Here is a 20,287-nt window from a genome sequence, read left to right as displayed (position 1 = left end):
TCTAAAGATCTGCCTGTACACTTCCAGATCAGTTTGCTGTGCAGTGCACTGGAGCTCACTCACAACATAGTATCTCTGAGCTAGTAAGTTGGAACCCCTGTTCGTTAAATTCAATCTTGCCTTTAAGACTGCAGAATTTCCAGCTGCTACCCAGCCGCTCAGTGTTAGCAAGCTGGCCAGAACCCTGTCTCTGGTCACTACATTCATACTTCTCACAATAAAACAGCTGGTTCTCTAATATAAGGGCATATTTTATCTGCAAAGAAGCAGCTCCAAATACTATAGTTCCATAAAACATGCAAGAAGGTGGATGAGGAGCTTCTCGTTGATTAGGTTTTTTTCTTGTAATTCATGCTTGAAAGAAAAAGCTGAATGTAAAGAAATGGTTCAGAAACATGCACAAAACTGAATTGTTGCATTCTTCCATATTTATCAGGAGCTAGAAGATGCAGAGTGAATGGTAGCTGAGCATTTATGTGCCTCTGCTTTCAAAAGTGAATAAGTTACCCAACTGTGGATTGATTTCCATAAATTAATTGGCATCAGTTTTAACTAGAACTTCATATTCAATCAACAATACTCTGAGAATGACAAGTTTTGCAGCATTAGGCTTAAAATAGTCTGGAAGAAGATACTACAAGGGGTGAGAAGAGAGATGTCAAAATATATACTGTAGGTTCCTCAGAGGAGTACTGTGTACAGAATAGGAGGCATTATACAGTCTTCTCGTCTGCAGAAGGAGTGGTTCACTGCAGTATAAACTCAGTGCGAAAATCCACACCTGTAGGTTCTTCCTGGTTTACTTCACTTTCATGTTGGATATCTGACTGTTTCTCAAGATATCATTGTAGTGTGTTCTTAAGACCTCCATGTCCCCACCACACTTTTTGGATGATATAAATGGCTAGAAGGTTTTTCATTGCAGAATAAAACAGAGCTAGAATACAACTTGATAGGCAGGGAGAAGGGACTTCTGAGAAGGGACTTAATTCTAATATGAAATGCCCTATTTTCAGGGTTTCCATAGTACTGATTAGCTCTCCAGAAAAGTCCCTGGATATTGCAGGTTGCTTGGCACTTCCACTGTGTTGTCTTTAGGTCTAAATGCACATTTTGACACTAAGAGCGTTCACATTTTCAGCTGTTGACTGGTGTAATTTATACAAACTTTAAAAAGCTGTATGAATGAAGCAATTGAAAACATGTTTCTTGCTTTTATGGAACCTCACTTCTCATTCAGAGACCTTTTTCTGTTGTTAGGCAAATATTTGTAAGGCATTTGCTGAATTGTTCCAAGTTGCTTCAGCTAAACCTGCACCTCTTGGCATCTGTGATTATCCGTCATCAAGAGCAATATATGCTGTTGACTTGATGCTGAAATGGGACACCAGCAGAGATGGTGAGAAGCTCGTTGCTTTGAATTCTTTGTATTTATGGGCTGGTTTTGAAATTTATTTCTTCTGTCTAAACTCTTACTGTTTCTCAAGCAGTGTGAGCTGTGTGCTCTGTGCCACACACTGACATTAAAGCACAGCTGGAATTGCAGATCTGTGGGGTTATTAGAATCTGCCTTGCTGGTTAACAGGAATGGTGGGGGAGCTGTTAACTGCTTGGCTGAGGTTTTGTTTCCCTTCTGCCCCTGCTACAGCTGTTCCCTGCTTTTAAAAACAAAGCAAACAAAAAGCCACAAACCAACACATACAAACCCCAATAACTGTACAACAATCTTGTCACTCTACCAGCAGCAAGTGTTCTTTCCCATTTATGGTGACAGAACATCTGAAATACCTGTCTCTCTGTGAAAACCTTAAAGAAACAGCCTACTGAATGTGACTTCCAGACTTGGCCCAGTGTCTTCAATGTATGGTTACTTATTAAAGCAAGGAAGGGACCACATTCACCATGGCAATGCTGTTGACGTCTTCAGGACCATCACTTAGTTGTTGCCAAGTCTCCGCAAGAACGTGTGTGAAGCTCCTTCATGTCAGTGCCACAGAATAGCTGACTACCCAGAGTCTTTCCGTCAGCCAGTTGTGGAGGACTGCTAGCAAAACTTGCCAAACAGGGCATTCACCAGGTTATTTCACCAGGAGGCTCAGAAATGTTCTTGCAGTGTGCCCAACCCAGACATGTGTCTCTTGTAGGTAGAAAAGCAGCAGAGGCACCAACACAAAAAGGACTGCTGGGGGGTATTAAACAGAACTAAGTGTACCCTTTTCTTGTGAAACTCTGATCACTGGGACACAGGAGAAAGTTGTTGCTTGTGCCCAGGTTTGCCAGAGGAGTTACTAGGTGATACATGTTGGGTGGCTACCCTAGCCTACTGCTGGAGTGGCTGAATCTGAATTACAAGATAGACAACTAATCACTTTCATGGAGTGAAATGATTGAGAAACAGGGGATGTAAAATGGAGCTTTGGCATTCGGCTAGAGCAAGGTTTTGAATCTGGATCTGCTACACCAACATTGATGCCTTTTACCTGTCCCAGAGTTGTCTTTAATAGGAGAGGCAAAGCAACTCTAATGTTACTAGCTCAAGGAAAGCTATTGTAGTAAAAGCACCAAACTCATATTACATTTGTGGCTGAACATGAGCTGCATGGGTCCCTGGCCTTCTGAAGATGGGGGCGTGGGTGCCAAAGTCATGGCTGTGATGCCATAGGCAGCCTGGGGACAAATAGGTTGGTTGCTTTTGTGCAGAGCAGAGTATGGTTACCTGTGCATCAGAAACTTGTACCCTGACTTACAGTCGCAACACCAGACAGGAAATCAGATCCTCTGTTTCTCTTTGCACAGAATGCAGTTAATTCTGAAGTGTACTGATGAAGTTTTAAGAGAAAATTTAACTCTATTTCCTTTAGAATCATAGAATAGTTAGGGTTGGAAAGGACCTTAAGATCATCTAGTTCCAAGCCCCCCTGTCATGGGCAGGGACAGCTCACATTAAACCGTTTGACCCAAGGCTTCGTCCAACCTGCCCTTGAACACTGCCAGGGATGGAGCATTCACAAACTCCCTGGGCAGCCCATTCCAGTGCCTCATCACCCTAACAGGAAAGAATTTCCTCCTTATATCCAATCTAAACTTTCCCTGTTCAAGTTTTAACCCATTATGCCTTGTCCTGTCACTACAGTCCTTAATGAAGAGTCCCTCCCCAGCATCCCTATAGGCCCCCTTCAGATACTGGAAGGCTGCTATGAGGTCTCCACACAGCCTTCTCTCCAGGCTGAACAGCCCCAACTTTCTCAGCCTATCTTCATACAGGAGGTGCTCCAGTCCCCTGATCATCCTCGTGGCTCTCCTCTGGACTTGTTCCAACAGTTCCATGTCCTTTTTATGTTGAGGACACCAGAACTGCACACAATACTCCAGGTGAGGTCTCACAAGAGCAGAGTAGAGGGGCAGGATCACCTCCTATGACCTGCTGGTCACACTCCTTTTGATGCAGCCCAGGATACGGTTGGCTTTCTGGGGTGCAAGCGCACACTGCCTGCTCATGTTCATTTTCTCATCAACCAACACCCCCAAGTCCTTCTCCGCAGGGCTGCTCTGAATCTCTTCTCTGCCCAGCCTGTAGCTGTGCCTGGGATTGCTCCGACCCAGCTGTAGGACCTTGCACTTGGCATGGTTAAACTTCGTAAGGTTGGCATCAGCCCACCTCACAAGGGTGTCAAGGTCCCTCTGGATGGCATTCCTTCCCTCCAGGGTATCAACCGAACCACACAGCTTGGTGTCATCAGCAAACTTGCTGAGGGTGCACTCAATCCCACTGTCCATGTCAGCAATGAAGATGTTAAACAAGACCGGTCCCAACACCGATCCCTGAGGGACACCACTTGTTACTGGTCTCCAGCTGGACATTGAGCCATTGACCACAACTCTTTGTGTGTGGCCATCCACCCAGTTCTTTATCCACCCAGTGGTCAATCCATCAAATTGATGTCTCTCCAATTTAGAGACAAGGATGTTGTGTGGGACAGTGTCGAACACTTTGCACAAGTCCAGGTAGATGACATCAACTGCTCTACCCCTGTCCGTCAGTTCTGTAGCCCCATCATAGAAGGCCACCAAACTGGTCAGGCAGGATTTCCACTTAGTGAAGCCATGCTGGCTGTCACCAAGCACCTTGTTGTTTTTCATGTGCCTTAGCATGCCTTCCAGGAGAATGTGCTCCAAGATTTTACCAGGCACAGAGGTGAGACTGACTGGTCTGTAATTCCCCATGTCATCCATTTTCCCCTTCTTGAAAATGGGGGTTATATTTCCCTTTTTCCAGTCATCAGGAACTTCACCTGACTGCCATGATTTCTCAAATATGATGGCCAGCGGCTTCGCAACTTCATTCACCAGCTCCTTCAGGACCCACGGATGCATTTCATCAGGACCCATGGACTTGTGCATGTTCAGGTTTTTAAGGTGGTCTTGAACCAAATGAGTTAGGAATGAGTTGAAGTGGCAGTGGCTGGAGTGTAAAGGAATAAGACTGCTAGAACTAGAAAGGCAGGTATCTAAGAGCTTTAAGAAAGGAAGCTTTGTACTGAAACATGGAAGGAGAAGCAGTTTTCTGGAAGATGTTTTAGACTGTCAAGCAAGATAGCTGCATCAGGGAGATCCTATTAAATTGCTTCAAATTCTCATTCTAAGTGAGGTATTGCATTCACTGTGCTAATCCAGAATCTGTTGGATGATTTTTCCTCTGGATAATGGTGGTAGAACAGACCTCCATCCCTCCAGAAAAACCCAAACCAAACCCACTGAACTGAACCCACCCTTCCAGCTTGCCATCTTGGGTCATAAATACGGCTTTTCGCAGTCGCTTTGTATAATCTCTGGCTTAAAGACAGCAGTGATTCTGTAGAACTTGTAATAAGAGGCAATGTTTGTGTTCCCCTTCACAGGGAAAAGAATTATGCAGCCTCAGATCCTGGAGGTGAACTTTAATCCTGACTGTGATAGAGCCTGCAAATACCACCCTACTTTTTTTAATGATGTCTTCAGCACCCTATTTCTGGATGAAACAGACAACTGCCATGTGACGTGCATTGTCTAGCCACAGGAGGCTTCACTATTAATTTCTTTCCCAGATAAGCTTCACAGCAAGATTTATATTTCAGTTCTGTGAGCTGCTGAGGCAACTATTTTCCTATACTGGTAACCCAGGAAAAAAATTTGTATCAGAAGAATATGCATATACCATACACTGTATTGATAATCAGTTGTCTGCATTTTCTTTGTCTTGCTTAGTTCTTTAAATCATGACTTTGTGTTGACCAAATGTCTTGTTTGTTGAATATGGGGGACCTCAAAATAGCACAATAACTGGAGCAATTTACCTTGGTTTTCAGTAGCCTGATTGCTTGCTTGCTGGGAGATGTTGCACAAGTTCCCTGTGTTGAGAGTAAAACTATAATTTACTGGATCGTGTTGGAGTTTGTATGTCTTTTATTATTTATCCCTCTTATACAAAGATTTAAAATATTATGATGGGAAAATAGCTTTTCAGTGCAATGAACTCCTAGGGTAAGAAAATTAAAGATTGGATGACTCTTCCCATTTTTCTTGTTAAAAATAAAAGGGCACAGCATACTGTTGTGACAGCCTTGTGCTGCTGGCTGTCATCCTTAGCCTGCCCCTTAAAGAAACTAGGGTTTTGGGAAGGGGTGAGGCAGGAAATGAGAAGGATGTAATGTCTAGAGCAGCACAGGAATGCAGAAGAGGCCTGAAGGAATGAAAGGGATCTGGAAAACTCTGCTAGGAGCCCCAGCAGTCTTTGGACTTCAAGGTTTAGGGCTTAAGATAGAGGTATTTGGGACTGGGTGTCAGTTTGAAATGAATCATTCCTAATCTCCCTCCTCAAATGAAGTTTGTTTTACGTGCTTAGTATTTTTTAAGTTAGTTTGCAGCAATCGAGATCTGTTTGAGAGCGAAGTACAGTTACGGAATTGTACAAATGTTCTGAACATTGATTCAAGCCTTGCAAATACACAACATTATCCCTCATGATCAAGAAGGGAGAGGGGTATTTTAGGCTATTTCAGGCTGGGCTGCAGAAACTACTTTTTTCCACTGACTGGAACACAGGCTGGAGAAATAAACCATCTTTGTCTTAGGAACATTCAGCCTGCGCAGGTGGGCAAAGGGAGAGGGGATTCCTCAGCCAGGAATGGTGCTGACAGCTCTTATCAGTCTCCAGCTCATGAGTCAGAACTTTTTTGGACTCCTTACTTAAATGTGACTAAAGAAAACATGAAGTGCTTAATACAGATGGCATGACTACTTCTGAGAAATAGTAGTGGGTGCTGGAGAATGGACATAGAAGGCATGCAGTGCTGCTCATGGAATGTGTTTGCTCTTGTGGGAGAGCAAAAGGCACTTTCTGCCTACAAAGTACCTGAAAACATGAAGTGATTGGGGATCTAAGGGGGGAGGTTTCCCTCATCACAAAGGGAAAGTGATGTCACACTTAGCAAATGAGAAGAATGACCTCTAGAAAGTAGTGAGATTTGTGTTATGGGACCAGAAGCTGTGGGCAAAAATAGTCTGTTGTGCTCTTGGATGGAAGAGATCTTTTTATCTTATAGGAAGCAACTGGTTGAACTAAGCATCCCACATCTTGCAGTCCGCTGCCATAACCTCAAAGAGGAGAACCCCTGGTTTCTGTTTCTAAGCAGCTGAAGCAAGAAGGTGCTGGCAGGAGACGTGAATAGCCATGGTGCCAGTACTGCCCTGCTGGACAGCAGATGCACCGGTGGCCCAGCTGCTAGCTCCCCTGTTAGGGGCTAGTAGTGAACTGGCATCTGAGGATCTAGGTGGAGTATGTTAGTGCTGCTGGGCCAGAGCTGCTGGTGATGCCTCGGAGGTGTGCGCAGGGGTCTGCTGAATATTTGGGTTCTCTCAGTTTCTGACCTGGTGCTCTGAATTTCCTGTTTTGTCTTGCCTGTAGCAGGGGTGAGGAGTGATGAAGGGACTGTCTTTAAGGCTAGTTGCTTTAAGGTGTTCTTCTGCTGAAAACCATTTAAAAACAATAAAAACAGGAGTAAGGTCAGTAAACTTACATGTACTTTAATGCATTCAGCCGCCAATAAATTGTACAGTGCTTCAAAGTGAGAAGGCACAAATTGTGAAAAAGATTTCATCTTAAACATTTCCAGAGTAGAATGACCAGAAGAGAAATCTCGCAGCTGTAGTGGGACACATCACAGCATTAAAGCACTGTGTCTAGTGAGACAAGGGGGCACAAAATGGAATATAGAAACCTTTAGAATTAGTTTTAGGTAATTTTAAGTTTGATGGCTTTGTAACAGTAGCAATGGAAAATTACTGAGGTGCATGATGATACACAGAAGAAAAAGTAGAGTACAGCTAGAGAACATACTGAGAATTTTCACAAGATAAATTGTTATAGTTGTGACATAGTTTAAGAAAAACAGTCTAGAAGAACAGGACACAGGGATAAGGAGTATCTGGGAACCGCAGGTGTCCAGGATGGGCTACAGTTAAGCTAACTGATAAGGAGGAGGATAGGAGGATTATTACGTCTCTGGTGCTAACAAAACAATTAAACTGGTATGAGCACCTACGGCGCATGCTTCAAAGGCAGCCAGAAGTAATGCAGATTGTTGGAAGAAGTAAACGATCCTCAGAGACCACCACCACAATTCTGTACGCATGCGGGGAACTTTCTGGAAAATTATGTAATCCATACGTAGCCTCATGAATGTGTATGTATGCCCAGTGGCTATAAAAGGAGGGCGTGTGTGGCAGCTGGGAGACACATGTTAGGGGGAGCTATCCCCCGTGTCTTCCGGCGCCACAGTAAAGAATACCTGCTTGTCAGCTTGAAAACTTTGTTGGCAAGTTTGTTCCTGGAGTTTTCTCTGAATTGCTAGTGGTAAACATGAAAGATTCAGGCCACAATCGTGCCTGTCAGTGTTGATTCAGACCACAGTAGTGTCTGTCGCTGTTAGGAGCAGCTTTCTGGAAGCTGTGTTAATATATGGCTGGATTTCTTCCTCTGGACCTCACAAAGTTGGAGTTCATGCTTATTTCTTGTAAGGGAATGCTGTTGTCATATAAACTATAATGCTGTAATATAGAAAACTAGTGCTTTTATAGCAAACTAACAGTGCTGATTGAAAACCCAGTCAGGAATACAGCCCTTTGTGACTTGCCTAGTAAAGGCGTATTTGCTTTAAACGAGTGCTGCTTTGTCAGCTTGTAACAGTAGAAGTAATTCAGCTAAAAATAAAATAAGGCTATTTAGAAAATTCTTTTGGGGGAAAAGAATATCTTTTTGGCTGGTAACTGTTTATTTGGATTGCTTCTTATCACGATTGTCCTTCCAGACACGATAGTTGAGTGCAGAAGCCAGGGTTAGCCAAGCTAAATAAGGAATCATCAAATAAGCTGCTGTTTTGGTGACTTTATACCAGGAAACAGTTGCAGCTGTCGCCGTACCAGTCGTGAGCAGGAGAATCACCAACCCCTGAAACACAGGAAGGTGGTGGTCAGCGTTGGGTTTACTTGATGAGTTTTCTTGACTTGTGTACCTCTTTCACTCTGGCACTTGTTAATTCCTTCTCAGAAAACCAGCCAGCAACAAAAAAGAGAGATTTCTGCTGAATTATAAGTCAATTTGACTCATAAAACAATGCAACAGTCACAACAAAGGGTGTTGCTGCTGGGAGCAAGAGAGGGAGAATAAAATCCCACTCATCCATACCTTCTTTTTTTGTTACATTCACTACAAACCCAGTGTAACTTTGAGCAAGTCACTAGCTAAGTAAACGTGTCCAGTCTTTTCATGTCACAGATGCAGCCTGAAGAGATGTGGTGTGAATGAAGGCTCATTTTCAGGGAGCAATGATTATAACATTAAACTTTTGACTCATCACCTCGCCAATGGCTGCAGAAGTCTATGATTAAGAAACTTACTTTTCCACTTACCCATCCCATTTTGTGAGCTCTAAAAAATACTGGAGTCCATGACCAGTTTAATGCCAGCTGCCCTGCATACAGACCCAGAGGAATCACCGACTTCTTGTTGAAGCCCCCCACTTCCTTCCACACCAGGTAGGAGCCATATCTGGAGAAAACAAATGGACGCTATAACTCAGCACACCGGTTAGAAAGCAACTGCACGTTCTTGATCAAATGAAGCAACTTTAGTGCTAGGGTCTAGGTTGATTTGAAAAAGTAGACATCCAGGCACTACTTGGCAGAGTAACTGACAGCACGGGGTTGATCACCTGCTGTGGACAGCAACAGAGAGAGATTAATTCCCTATCCTGCCAGAGTACTCATTTCTAGGTGCAGAGCAGCAGATGACCTCCTGTGTTTCAGTCTTAAAAGAGAACGCCACGCTGAAATGGAAGCAAGTCAAGAGGCAAGGCTAAAAGGTAAGTCTCTAAATAGTGAAGAAACCATTAATTTTGGTACTAGGAAATGGTGCTTTAAAAATAAATTCAAAAAAACTCAAACCTAACACAACCCATTGTTTAAGTGGATGAAATGAACACAAGACAAGTAGGAACTGAGTGGCATCCCAAAGCACCGGTGAGGGTGGGGATGTATGGTGTTAGAGCAGGAGGAACCCTATAGCCACTTTTCAGGAGGAAGGGGGATGAAGATGGGGAGAACAAAGATTTTTAGGAGTTCTGTGGAAAGAATCAACCAGGAGGAGCGCCCAGCACCCTTCTTGTCTGCAGTATCCCAGCTACTGAAAGATCTTCCAAAAACATTCTGAACAGATCTTCTTAATGCTACAGAAGATTGGTTTGCTGGAGGATCCAGAATATAAGTTGCTAAAGACAGGAATTCTCAGGATCTCGGAGATGTACTAATGTAAGGTTTGGTTTTTGCACTGAAGGAGCCTGATTAGAAGGAGCATTCATCACCTACAACTCTTTCGCTCTTGTTTGATTTTTCCCTTTAGACATCAGGTGGATTTCAGTCCAGATGACTGCATAGCCATTCCAGGTGACCACAGTAGAATGCCCTGGATAAAATGCCAACATCTGGAATTGCACCCGTCTCAGTAAGTGTAGACAGGTTCTATCCCGGCTGGATGTGAACTGGGCTGTACACAAGGCTGGACAGCAGGGGGCTCCCGTGTATCTCTGCTGGCAGCGGAGCAAAGATGGAGACCAACTTTAAGCATTACGGTTTTTAGGAGCAGACATCCATAGAAGTAATTGGAAGGAGTTTGTCTTCATTTGTAGGTCATACAAGAAGGATTTATTTTTTCCTGTTTAAGCCAGTTAGTGACACAAGCTTGCTTCCTGGCCATTACTTTCATAGGGGCTGAACTGTATTTTCAAACTGCTCTGAAATCCCAGCAGTTTGATTGCAGAGTGTTAAAAACAGGAAGGGGTGGGCAGGGTAAGGTAAAAGGCATCAAGACCCCAATCTGTTCCTAAGTGATTTACAGAGCCACAGTGTGGGCTTAGAGTTGTTCATAACCTAACTTTAAATTCAGACCAATATCACAATGCAGAAATCTAAAGTTAAATGTCGAGGAAGGCATGTAAGCTTATTAACTCCTGCTTTTAGTTACTTCTTGCTTTTAATGTATTCAAGAGATTCTAAAGGAACCGTATGTCTTGATCAGTCAAGGAATGCATGCACATGATGGATTACAGAAGAAAAGGTGTGGTAGTAAGTATGATCTTTTTGCTGATGTACATAATCAGGACCATCCACCTCAGAATATACTGATTCTGATAGTATCAAAGTACTGATAAACTGTCACAACTTGAAGGAATGGCTTCACAGGAAAGCCACTCAGCTCTTGTCCCTTTGATCAAGGCATTCTTTAACTCTCAGGACAATAATGATCTGATTCAAATGGTAATAACTCTTGGAATATGCAAGAGTAGAACAGCGCTTTTTAAAAGTACACACTGCAAAGAGAGAAAGCAAAGAGAATACTGATGGGAACGGAGGGACAGTACATGAGGCTATAAAAATGACAAAGCTTTTCTGGAAAGCAAATGAAACCAAATGAGCAAATGTGTGAGAGCCAATTTAGCATTCAGATACAGTTTCAGACACTGCATCATTTCTGTATTTTGCAACAAGTAGTGTGGTATTTAAGATAACCTGCAGGATGAGTTATGCAATGTTCACTTGGAAAAGATCTGAAACTTCATATAGTTAAGCCAGTGCTATATACACACCACTTGAAATGTACTGTTGTGATGGACGAAATTAATGGGAGATGGGAGGGATTAAGCCATAAAAGGCATATTGCAACCTAAAAACTATTACTATTGCATTAGCAACAAAGTGTATTTGATAGCTAGGAAAAAGCATGCTTAATCTTGCCGTGTAGCTAGTTCTTAATGAACAGCTGCAGAAAGACAAAGTATCCCTTTGTGCCTGGGGGCTGCACTGACCTCTGCTGAGGCTCTAGGAGCAGAGTGCACGCTCTCCTCTGTGGCACAGCTCACCAGAGTTAACATAAAAGCATGCAATGTTGGGTGGACAGCTTCTGAAGCAGTCTGTGAGGAGTATCAAAACTGCCCAGTCTCCTGAGACATCCTACTTCTATAAATATTTTTACCACATCTTATTAAAAGTAACAGCTGCTAAAATACAATATTATTAAACTTTTAAGGTCCCTTTGGGGATGGTATTTAGCCATGTCATTCCTTGTTCATTTGACAGAAATTGCTCTGCTGTTAAATAAGGAGTCAGTAGATGTTTCAAACATTCAGAATTTAACACATATGTTTTGATTTTGGTTCCTTTTAATTGAGCTCTGTTAGAACAGTTCTATCCTAATTCTCTCCCTCCCCCCCCCCCCTTTTTTTTAGTATCATTTTACTGAAATTCCTGAAGGACATGCATAGAAGAACTCCCAGTGCTGCCTTACTCCATCACTGACAGCTTGGCAGATATTCCCCTCAGGATGAATGAGGAAAGCAAGTTAATGGCAGCTTTTCAAATTCCTGCTTTTGATGTGGATACTTGTGCATACAAGATGTCCTATCAAACCCACACACAACTCCCAAAGCATGTCCTTACCTGTTAAACAGGCAGCTTGACAGAGTTTCTTATGAATATACAGCCACAGGAACACAATCATAATTCTCTGGTACAGCATTATACAGTAAGCAACTTTGAGATCAGGTAAATGCCTGAATACAATGTGAAAAAAACATACCCCATCGATGTATAGACAGCTCCCCAAACAGGAGCAAACACCCAGTTAGGTGGGCACCAGGATGGCTTCTGTAGAGATCCGTACCACACTGGCAATTTCTTTTTTGTTAGAGTGCTTCCTAAGAATCCTCCTGCAGGGGGCAGGAGTGTGAAACCCACTGCCGGAGCCCAGGCTGACACCACTTCCATCGAGACGGTGAATCTGGAACAAACACGAACATGTGGATTGGCAGAGCGGTTTTAAAATGCAACTACAAAACATGTCCATTTCTAGCAGATTTAAAAACGTGCACATGTATGTGAGCCGCAGCCTGAGCTTGTCACGGGGAATGACTGCAACTGAAATGAATGGATCTTGTACCAGGTCCACTGGACGATACCCCCATAAAGGAACCTATTACTTGGTGGGGGGAAGTGAGGCCTTCCCCCTCAGCTTCGTGCAGTATGATTACTGAATTTTACCTGCATAAATATCTTTACCCAGTTTGATATCATATGAACTACACTTGGGAAAAAAAAATTACTAAGAATTCCTGTATTCACCAAAAAGCCCATTCACTCAATGAGATCGTACTGTCAAGAGTAAGGAAATAGTGTGTGTTGTCCTGTGCTCAACCAAAATAATTGCATCTGCTGTGTTTCATTTTTACCCTCAAAAAGGTGCTGAGGATGCTCAATGGCTGGTAAAAGTGATGTGAATTAGTAACAGACACTTGAGAACATGACTCTGAAAATAAACAGCAGGGAGGACACGGAGGAGATAAGTACGTAAATGATGTTTTGCTAAACAAGGAAAGAGATGTCTGGTGGAATCATCCAATCAGTTGCAGCAATCTTAGCTGCCAAGCCCATAAAGTGTGCTGGATTCAACTTGCCCACAGAAATAAAACCAAATCATGCCTTGCTCTGGTAGGCCACGCCGGTTTAGAGTACAGGCAGCAGTAAAAAAAGTAAGCAAGGAAACTGGAAAAAGCTTCATTGCAGATTTTCTGGCCAAAAGCCAAATGCCACAGAAAAGCAGTGTTTAGCTTGCTAAAATATAAACAGATTAGAGGCATGATAAAAAAGGGCAGAACCAAAATGCAATGCATTATTTTTTCAAGTGTACAGTAGGCAAATACACGCAATTCCTGTTCGTGTGTCCTGTGGGAGGGGGGGAGATTGCAGCAGTGGGGAAAGGGGAACTGTGGAAGTCCCAAGAGAGAAAACAAAAGTTTTAGAACAACCAGGATTTCACAGGCTCATCAAAGAAAACTGCTGTATTGACCTGGCTGTTCTCTTGGCCTACATTTAAAAGGTTTTATTGCTGTAGTTCTGACTGTTGGGATGAGGAGGCAGGGACTGGGAAGAGGAAATCCCCCGTGTAACAGGTGTCCTTAAACCAAAAGGAAATGGCTCACAGATGACGTTGCACTGTCACAGTTCTGCTGCTGCAGTGGATTTCTGTTTGGAGAACAAGTATGAGCTTGGCCAGCAATTGCACTATGGTTTTTGTCCCTGTACTCAGGGGCCTGCCCATACAGTTATGCAGATTTAATGAAGAGATTTCAGGGGCTGGGACTACAAGCCAGATGGGCTTTAGATGGGCTTGTTCAGCCTGGAAGAGAGAAGGCTCCAGGGAGATCTTACAACAGTCTTTCAATACCTAAAGGCACCAACAAGAAACCTAGAAAGGGACTTTTTACAAGGGCATGTAGTGACAGGACAAGGGGGAATGGCTTTAACCTGTCAGATGGTATATTTAGATTAGACATTAGGAAGAAATTCTTCACTCTAAGGGTAGTGAGGCACTGGAACAGGTTGTCCAGAGAAGTTGTGGCTGCCTCATCCCTGGCAGTGTTCAAGGCCAGTGGAAGATGTCCTTGCCCATGGCAGGGGGTTGGAAGTGGATGATCTTCAAGGTCCCTTCCAACCCATTCTGTAATTCTATTGCACGGGATTGTGAAAAATCCTGGTGATAGAAGCAAAGCAGAATTTTGAGGCAAAACAGGAGGGACTGGTAAAGCATGCAGGATTAAAAAGCTTGCAAGGAGTAAGCAAGAAAGCGTGTGTAGGCTGCTGGGCTGTGGGCATGCCTTAGGGGAGAGTTGTGGGAGGGCAAGGAATAGGAATGCACACAAAAAAGGCAGCAGACAAAGCAGGACAACAGTAAAAGTCAAAAACAGAACAAAAGAACAACCAAGTAAAAAAGCTAAGTAGGGAAGAAGCTCATTGCTGTTGTTACTGCTGCCATATGGATTCTGCTTTACTATTTGTTTAAATGTTCTCCTTGCCTAGATCTGTAGTGCTACTCTCCTGAGGGAGCAGGCTGTCAGCTGTGGCACACACTACTTGTCACCTGTATTGACAGCATGAAAGGCTCTGCTTTGACTAGGATGTGAAGGAATTGCTATGTGCAGGAGCAGTAAGATGCAATGGGAAAAGAGCTCCAGCACAGTAATTCTCTTTGGTTGCCTTCAGATAAGGAGGTTAAGTTAGAAATTTAAAGTTACTAAGATCTCATTAATTCCTAACCCTGTTGGTCTTGCTTTGCCTACAGGGAGAACACTAGGTTTGGTTCTCTACACACGCTGCAAAGTGCTGGTCACCTGTGCAGCTCCAGCATAGCTGTCAAATGCCAATATAATTTTTAAAGTGATAAGCAAGGACCCAAAGGGGTTTATGCTTTATTTGGCGGTAACAATATCAGGGTGGCTTCCTGCAGGCATTAAGCAACTGCACTTTGTCAGTGGTTCTGTCAGCTTCTCCCTAGGGAAGAGTCTGAAAGTGTTCTGCAAGCTGAAAGTGCTAAATGCTATCAAATTGGAAAAGTACTGCTTTGCTGCAGTTACTGGTGAATAAATTATGTTGCTACATTATTTATTTTTGCAGGACAAAACCCATAGTCTGTCTGTCTGCATGTCAGAGGAACAACACTGAAATAATTCTTAAACAACAAGAGAAGAAAATCAGGCAGGCAAACAGCAGTGGGGAAGGCACAAAGAACTGGGGAAAGTGCAGCCATGCATGAAGAGGAAAGGGGAAGGAACAGAAGAGATTGAATGTACTGGCTGGAATTGAGTGTTGGTGTCCCAGTCTTTTGACCACTCTTACTACTAATTATATATTATGTTTTCCAACAGTATGTCTCATTACTTCTCAAGCTCTCTTCTTCCAAAATACTTTCTCTTGCATAATACCACTGAGACAGAGAAAAGAAAGAACATGCAGCAAGATCAGGACATACCTGTAGGGTAGACCACAGCTGTCCATCAGCAGTGGCAGTTGATTATTTTAATCCACAAGAAATTAAATACTGTTGTCAATTTCCCATAAAAAGCAGTAGCTAACTAGGGAGCAGCACTAGTTGATTGTTGAAGAAGCCATGTCCATCTTGCTCTGCTTACCTGGTGTAGGTCTTTAACAAGAGCGTAAGTAAAAGGCAAAGATGCACTGGAGAACCTGTGCACTCAGCCAGTGCCGCAGTGTGCATTTAGTTAGCTATGCAGCACGGATCTCTGTGAAAGTAATCACAGAGTATATAAAGAATTATCAGCCTTTATCCTTTTAGAGTACAGCTGATAACCCCAAAATTACTTAGTAATAACTCACACAGCACAGGTTTGCTAACACAGCCCCTCTGGCTGCAGGTGAATTACACAACCTAGAAATAATTGCTATTTTCCCAATCATATCTCAGCTCTACTTCAGGGCGACATCTGGTTGTGCAATATTCTGGCACCCTGATTTTCATCCTGAAGAAACCCGCATGTCTGTGGTGGTACTTGCAGTGTGTGCTCAGCAGATACTGCCTCTGAGAACCACCACAGTTAGAAATCTTTCCTTCCACACACACTTGTTTATTTCTGTTTCCAGTTATCTCTGCCCTGCAACACTTTGTTCATCATCCTGCCCATTTTCTGAGTTCAGGCAGTTTAAGCAGTGTAATGAGGGCTGCAGCAGCTCAGTTTGTTTTACAGACATGTTAAAACAGTTTTTCTAGGTACTCAAAACATCCAACTTGCCCAAAGCTGTTTCCAGCTACATAAAGGAACAGGAGAAATAAAGGTGGGGGACAACAGTGGTGCAACTTGCTGCTCAAGGGGCTTCTATTTTTTCGCAGGTCATTTCTCTATGGTGGTGTAACATGCAGAAAAACAGAAGCTTTCAGTGCCCTCCTCTTCATAGGATGGGGTGTACTATAGGTAGGAATAGATATATCACAACAGAGGCTTTTTTCAAACAAAACCATTTGTTTTCAGCCTGATGAAAAATGATCTAAAACACTTCTTGGCTTTGAGCAGGTCCCAAAGGCAGTGGGTCCCCTGCCCTTCTCCAGATGCTCCCAAAGGAGAGCTCAGTCAGCAGGAAGGAGAAGGAAGGACCTGCTCTAGTGTGATGTGTCCCTGCCCATAGCAGGGGGTTAGAACTAGATGATCTTTAAGGTCTCTTTCAACCCAAACCATTTCATGATTCTATGACAACTAGTTTAATTGCATATGGTTAACATGAACCAGCAGTGTGTGCTTGCAGCCCAGAAAGCCAACCATATCCTGGGCTGCATCAAAAGGAGCATGACCAGCAGGTCAAAGGAGGTGATCCTGCCCCTCTACTCTGCTCTTGTGAGACCTTGCTTGGAGTATTGTGTGCAGTTCTGGTGTCCTCAACATAAAAAAGACATGGAACTGTTGGAACAAGTCCAGAGGAGGGCCGAGAGGATGATCAGGGGACTGGAGCACCTCCCATATGAAGACAGGCTGAGAAAGCTGGGGCTGTTCAGCCTGGAGAAGGCTGCGTGGAGACCTCATAGCAGCCTTCCAGTATCTGAAGGGGGCCTGTAAGGATGCTGGGGAGGGACTCTTCATTAGGGACTGCAGTGATAGAACAAGGAGTAATGGGTTAAAACTTAAGCAGGGGAAGTTTAGATTGGATATAAGGAAGAAGTTCTTTACTGTGAGGGTGGTAAGGCACTGGAATGGGTTGCTCAAAGAAGTGGTAAATGCTCCATCCCTGGCAGAGTCCAAGGCCAGGTTGGACAGAGCCTTGGGTGACACGGTCTAATGTGGGGAGTCTCTGCCCATGGCAGGGGGGTTGGAACTAGATGATCTTAAGGTCCTTTCCAACTGCAACTATTCTATGATTTTCTTACACCCCTGTGCCAATAAACCTCTAATCCCTTCCTTGTGCAAGTTAGTACTAGCTGCCCAGTCACAGTCGGCTTAAATTATAGCTACCACATTAAAAACACAAAGGAAATTCTCTCAGCAGCACTAAATTAGCCACGTGGTTCTGGGTTTTCCAGTCCCTACTGGTTTGAGGTAGATTGACAAAGCTATGAGCATACTGTTGAAGGGAGAGGGTGTACCCAAGACAGATAACTCTCCCTCTCACCCTCTGCAGTATATTTTTTTGAGGGCAGATAAGGTTCTACTCAGGTCTGAGAGGTAGCATGTAACTTTCCCATGGGGAAAAGGCCTCTTCCTGAGATACAGCTGGCTGAAGAATTAAGGGGTACATACTTTATTTATATTAATAGGCAATTTATGTGTGTTGTGGCTTTAACTCCAGGGGAACCACAACACTAAATCCAAAGTTACATCACAGTCTGGGAGATAGAATATGGCTACCACAAAAAAAGCAGTCTTATCTTTATTATCTAATCTTGAATAATAGACACTAAAATATCTAGCAAGTATACAGTTTATGTTTATAATATATAACTAAAAATAAAGAATATGGTATTTATTTGTGGATCTAATGCAAGGTGCACTCATCAGGTCTAGAGACAGCTCTCACTGCCCAGGCTCCACTTCTTTTAAAACACCATGGCACAAGTTGGACAAACAGATCTATAACTTGTTGAAGATTCACCTATTGAGAACTGAAATGTATGCTACAGCAAAAGCTTCCCAGCTGATAATTTGCCAATTACTGCTCAGGCTCTTCTAATCTTTCCCTCTGTACGTTTGTATAAAATCCTCTGCAAGCAATGTAAAGAGAAAACATCCCTTAGACTACCTCCCTTCCAGATAGCTACCCAGTGTCCTGCTGTAGGCTATTACTATCATCAGTATTACTAACATTGTAATTATTATTATTCATCCATCCACTTAGAAAGTGCTACAGAATCATAAAACAGTTGGCTGGAAGGGACCTTGAAGATCATTGGGTTCTATCCTCCCTTCCAGGAGCAGGAACACCTTCCACTAGACCAGGTTGCTCAAAGCCCCATCCAACCTGTCCTTGAATGCTTCCAGGGATGGGGCAGTCACAGCTTCTCTGGGCAACCACTACACCTATTTTTGAAAAGGCTGGTTCTCCTATATTCTGGATATTCAGTTTACGTTCTGCCTAGGCCTGACTCTCTTCAGCTTGCTTTAACAGGTTAAAATATCACAAGCGCCACATCCAAGGCACGCTTCAGTAGCAAGAGGACGTTCATGGGGCATCACTACTGGTAAGTCTCAAGTGCTCTACAAGCAGTCTGCTCCCTTTACAGTGAACCAGAGACAAAGTGGCTGTACTGAGGTGCCCTTGGTAACAGCCACAGTGTTACTACCCAGGCTGCAGTGGGGGCCAGTGGTTTGCAGGAACTGGTCCCTGCCCTGGTCTTTGCCTCTGAATGCAGCAGATGTGAAGGTCACCCCCGTGACTTTTCCCAAGGCCTGATGGGCACCCGGTGGCACAAACTCTAACCTGGCAGCCTAGGCAGAAGGGGCACCCCTGCTACGAGGTGGCCTACGAGGGAGCTGGCTGTAAAGGTGCCTGAAGCTCCAGCACACCCACTCAACACAATGAGTGCAGTCGTTACCCTCAGTTCTCCCTGAGGTGCCACCTCCACTGGCCCACGTGGTAACTTGTCATCCAGCATCTCAGCTCGCCTTAGCACAAGCGGTATTGCTGCTTGCACTGTTGGTAGATGCAGGCACAGAGTGGGATGTGGTGATACAGGTGATATGTATAACCCGTATTGCTGCCCACACAGTTCAGCTAACCCGAGAAAGTCACTGGCTTTTCCAGCTCTTGTACCTGGAGGCTTACAGAAAGGGGGGGAATCCTGTTACGAAGCAGCACAGAACAGAGATTAGGAAAGTGAGTAAATCTCATCGGGTTTCTTCTGAATTGATCTGAACTAAAATTCAACAACTTCTTGCTATTCTGACCCATTTTCCTTCTCCCAAGTTACACTAGTGATGCAGAGAGTTGACCAATGTACAGGGGGTCTGCGTATCACTACTACAGTCTCTTTTACTGAACTGCCCCATGAGGTCTAACTCCCAGCTAGACAGTTTCATAACCTTAAGTTATGCAAAGTCCTTGCACAACTGCAACTTTAGCATGGCAACTTTCACCTTGTTTTTTTATGATCTTGCCATGGAATGCTCGAATTAGTAACGTGCATTTTGTGCTGATTTATAAGCATTACTTGTAAACTCAGAAGGAAAAAAGTCCTTTCTTTCGCCCTTCTAAAGATGTCAAATTAAAAGCAAATTACAGAGACCCTTGAAAGAAAACACCGTCAGGGTAAGAGCGGCCTGAACTGGCCGTCGCCGGGGTGCCCAGGGCGCAGGTGGGCCGTGTGAGGAGGCAGAGAAGCAGGACTCCCAAAGGCCCAGGCAGCGGGTTCACCCACCGCCTCTGACCGGGGGCTGCACAGCTGGACAGCTGTACGCGACCGGCGAGCTCCGCCGGCAGAGCCGCGACGCGCGGTGCCCCGGCCCGGCCTGCCCGTGGGGTCCCGCCGGACTCCGACCCCTCAGCCCCGGCCGCGGCCGCAGCGGACCCTCCGCCGGCTTTTTCCTTCCCGTCCAGTCCCTCAGTCAGAGCCGGCGTTACCTCTGTTCCCGCGCTGCCGCCGCCTGTCGCTCCTCCTACGCCGTGAGGCGGCAGCGCCCGCCCTCCGGCCCGTCCGCGCCCCTCCCACCGGCTGAGCCCGCCTCGAGGAGCGGCCTCCCCCCGGCGCAGGGCGGGAGGAGCGGTGTAGTGTGCTGTGGTGTGGTGAGGCGCAGGCCAGGCCTAGGGCGGCGAGCGCCGGGGCGGCCTCCCTCCCTCTCTCCGCTTGCTGTCTCCCGGCGCCCGGCAGGAGGGCGGTTGCCGGCGGGGGCCGCCCGGTTCCCGTGGCAACGCGGGGCGCGGCGGCGCG

General features: G+C 44.6%; 2 protein-coding genes across 2 annotated transcripts in view; one reads left to right on the top strand and one right to left on the bottom strand.

The window, feature by feature from the left end:
• TTLL12 (tubulin tyrosine ligase like 12) overlaps positions 1 to 5,419 on the top strand; it is a 28,664-nt gene extending 23,245 nt beyond the window's left edge. The window contains exons 13-14 of the mRNA XM_062634881.1: positions 1,261 to 1,399; positions 4,899 to 5,419. Coding sequence (XP_062490865.1) covers positions 1,261 to 1,399; positions 4,899 to 5,050 — 291 coding nt within the window. The 3' untranslated portion in view covers positions 5,051 to 5,419. The remainder of the gene's footprint in view (positions 1 to 1,260; positions 1,400 to 4,898) is intronic.
• A 2,472-nt stretch (positions 5,420 to 7,891) lies between these two features.
• TSPO (translocator protein) lies at positions 7,892 to 20,121 on the bottom strand. Its single transcript, XM_062634868.1, has 4 exons — positions 19,981 to 20,121; positions 12,167 to 12,367; positions 8,947 to 9,085; positions 7,892 to 8,485 (listed from the first exon to the last, which is right to left on the bottom strand). The coding sequence occupies exons 2-4, from the start codon at positions 12,352 to 12,354 to the stop codon at positions 8,309 to 8,311; spliced, it is 504 nt and encodes a 167-aa protein (XP_062490852.1). The 5' UTR covers positions 12,355 to 12,367; positions 19,981 to 20,121; the 3' UTR covers positions 7,892 to 8,308.
• Positions 20,122 to 20,287: the final 166 nt, after the last annotated feature.

The sequence above is a fragment of the Pezoporus occidentalis genome, unplaced genomic scaffold, assembly GCF_034315485.1.
Source record: "Pezoporus occidentalis ecotype Australia unplaced genomic scaffold, CSIRO_AGI_Poc_V1 ctg44, whole genome shotgun sequence".
Classification (NCBI taxonomy): domain Eukaryota; kingdom Metazoa; phylum Chordata; class Aves; order Psittaciformes; family Psittacidae; genus Pezoporus; species Pezoporus occidentalis.
Note: the sequence above shows the minus strand (reverse complement) of the source record. Positions and strands in the feature narration are given on the sequence as shown.

Bases quoted from the DNA above. Each gene is read 5' to 3' on its own strand.
- TSPO (XM_062634868.1), bottom strand. From the start codon at position 12,354: ATGGAAGTGGTGTCAGCCTGGGCTCCGGCAGTGGGTTTCACACTCCTG. The intron at 9,086-12,166 runs GTATGTTTTTTT...TGTTTTCTCCAG, and splicing joins GCTGTCTATACATCGATGGG to ATATGGCTCCTACCTGGTGT. The intron at 8,486-8,946 runs GTAAGTGGAAAA...CCTGTGTTTCAG, and splicing joins GAGCTCACAAAATGGGATGG to GGGTTGGTGATTCTCCTGCT.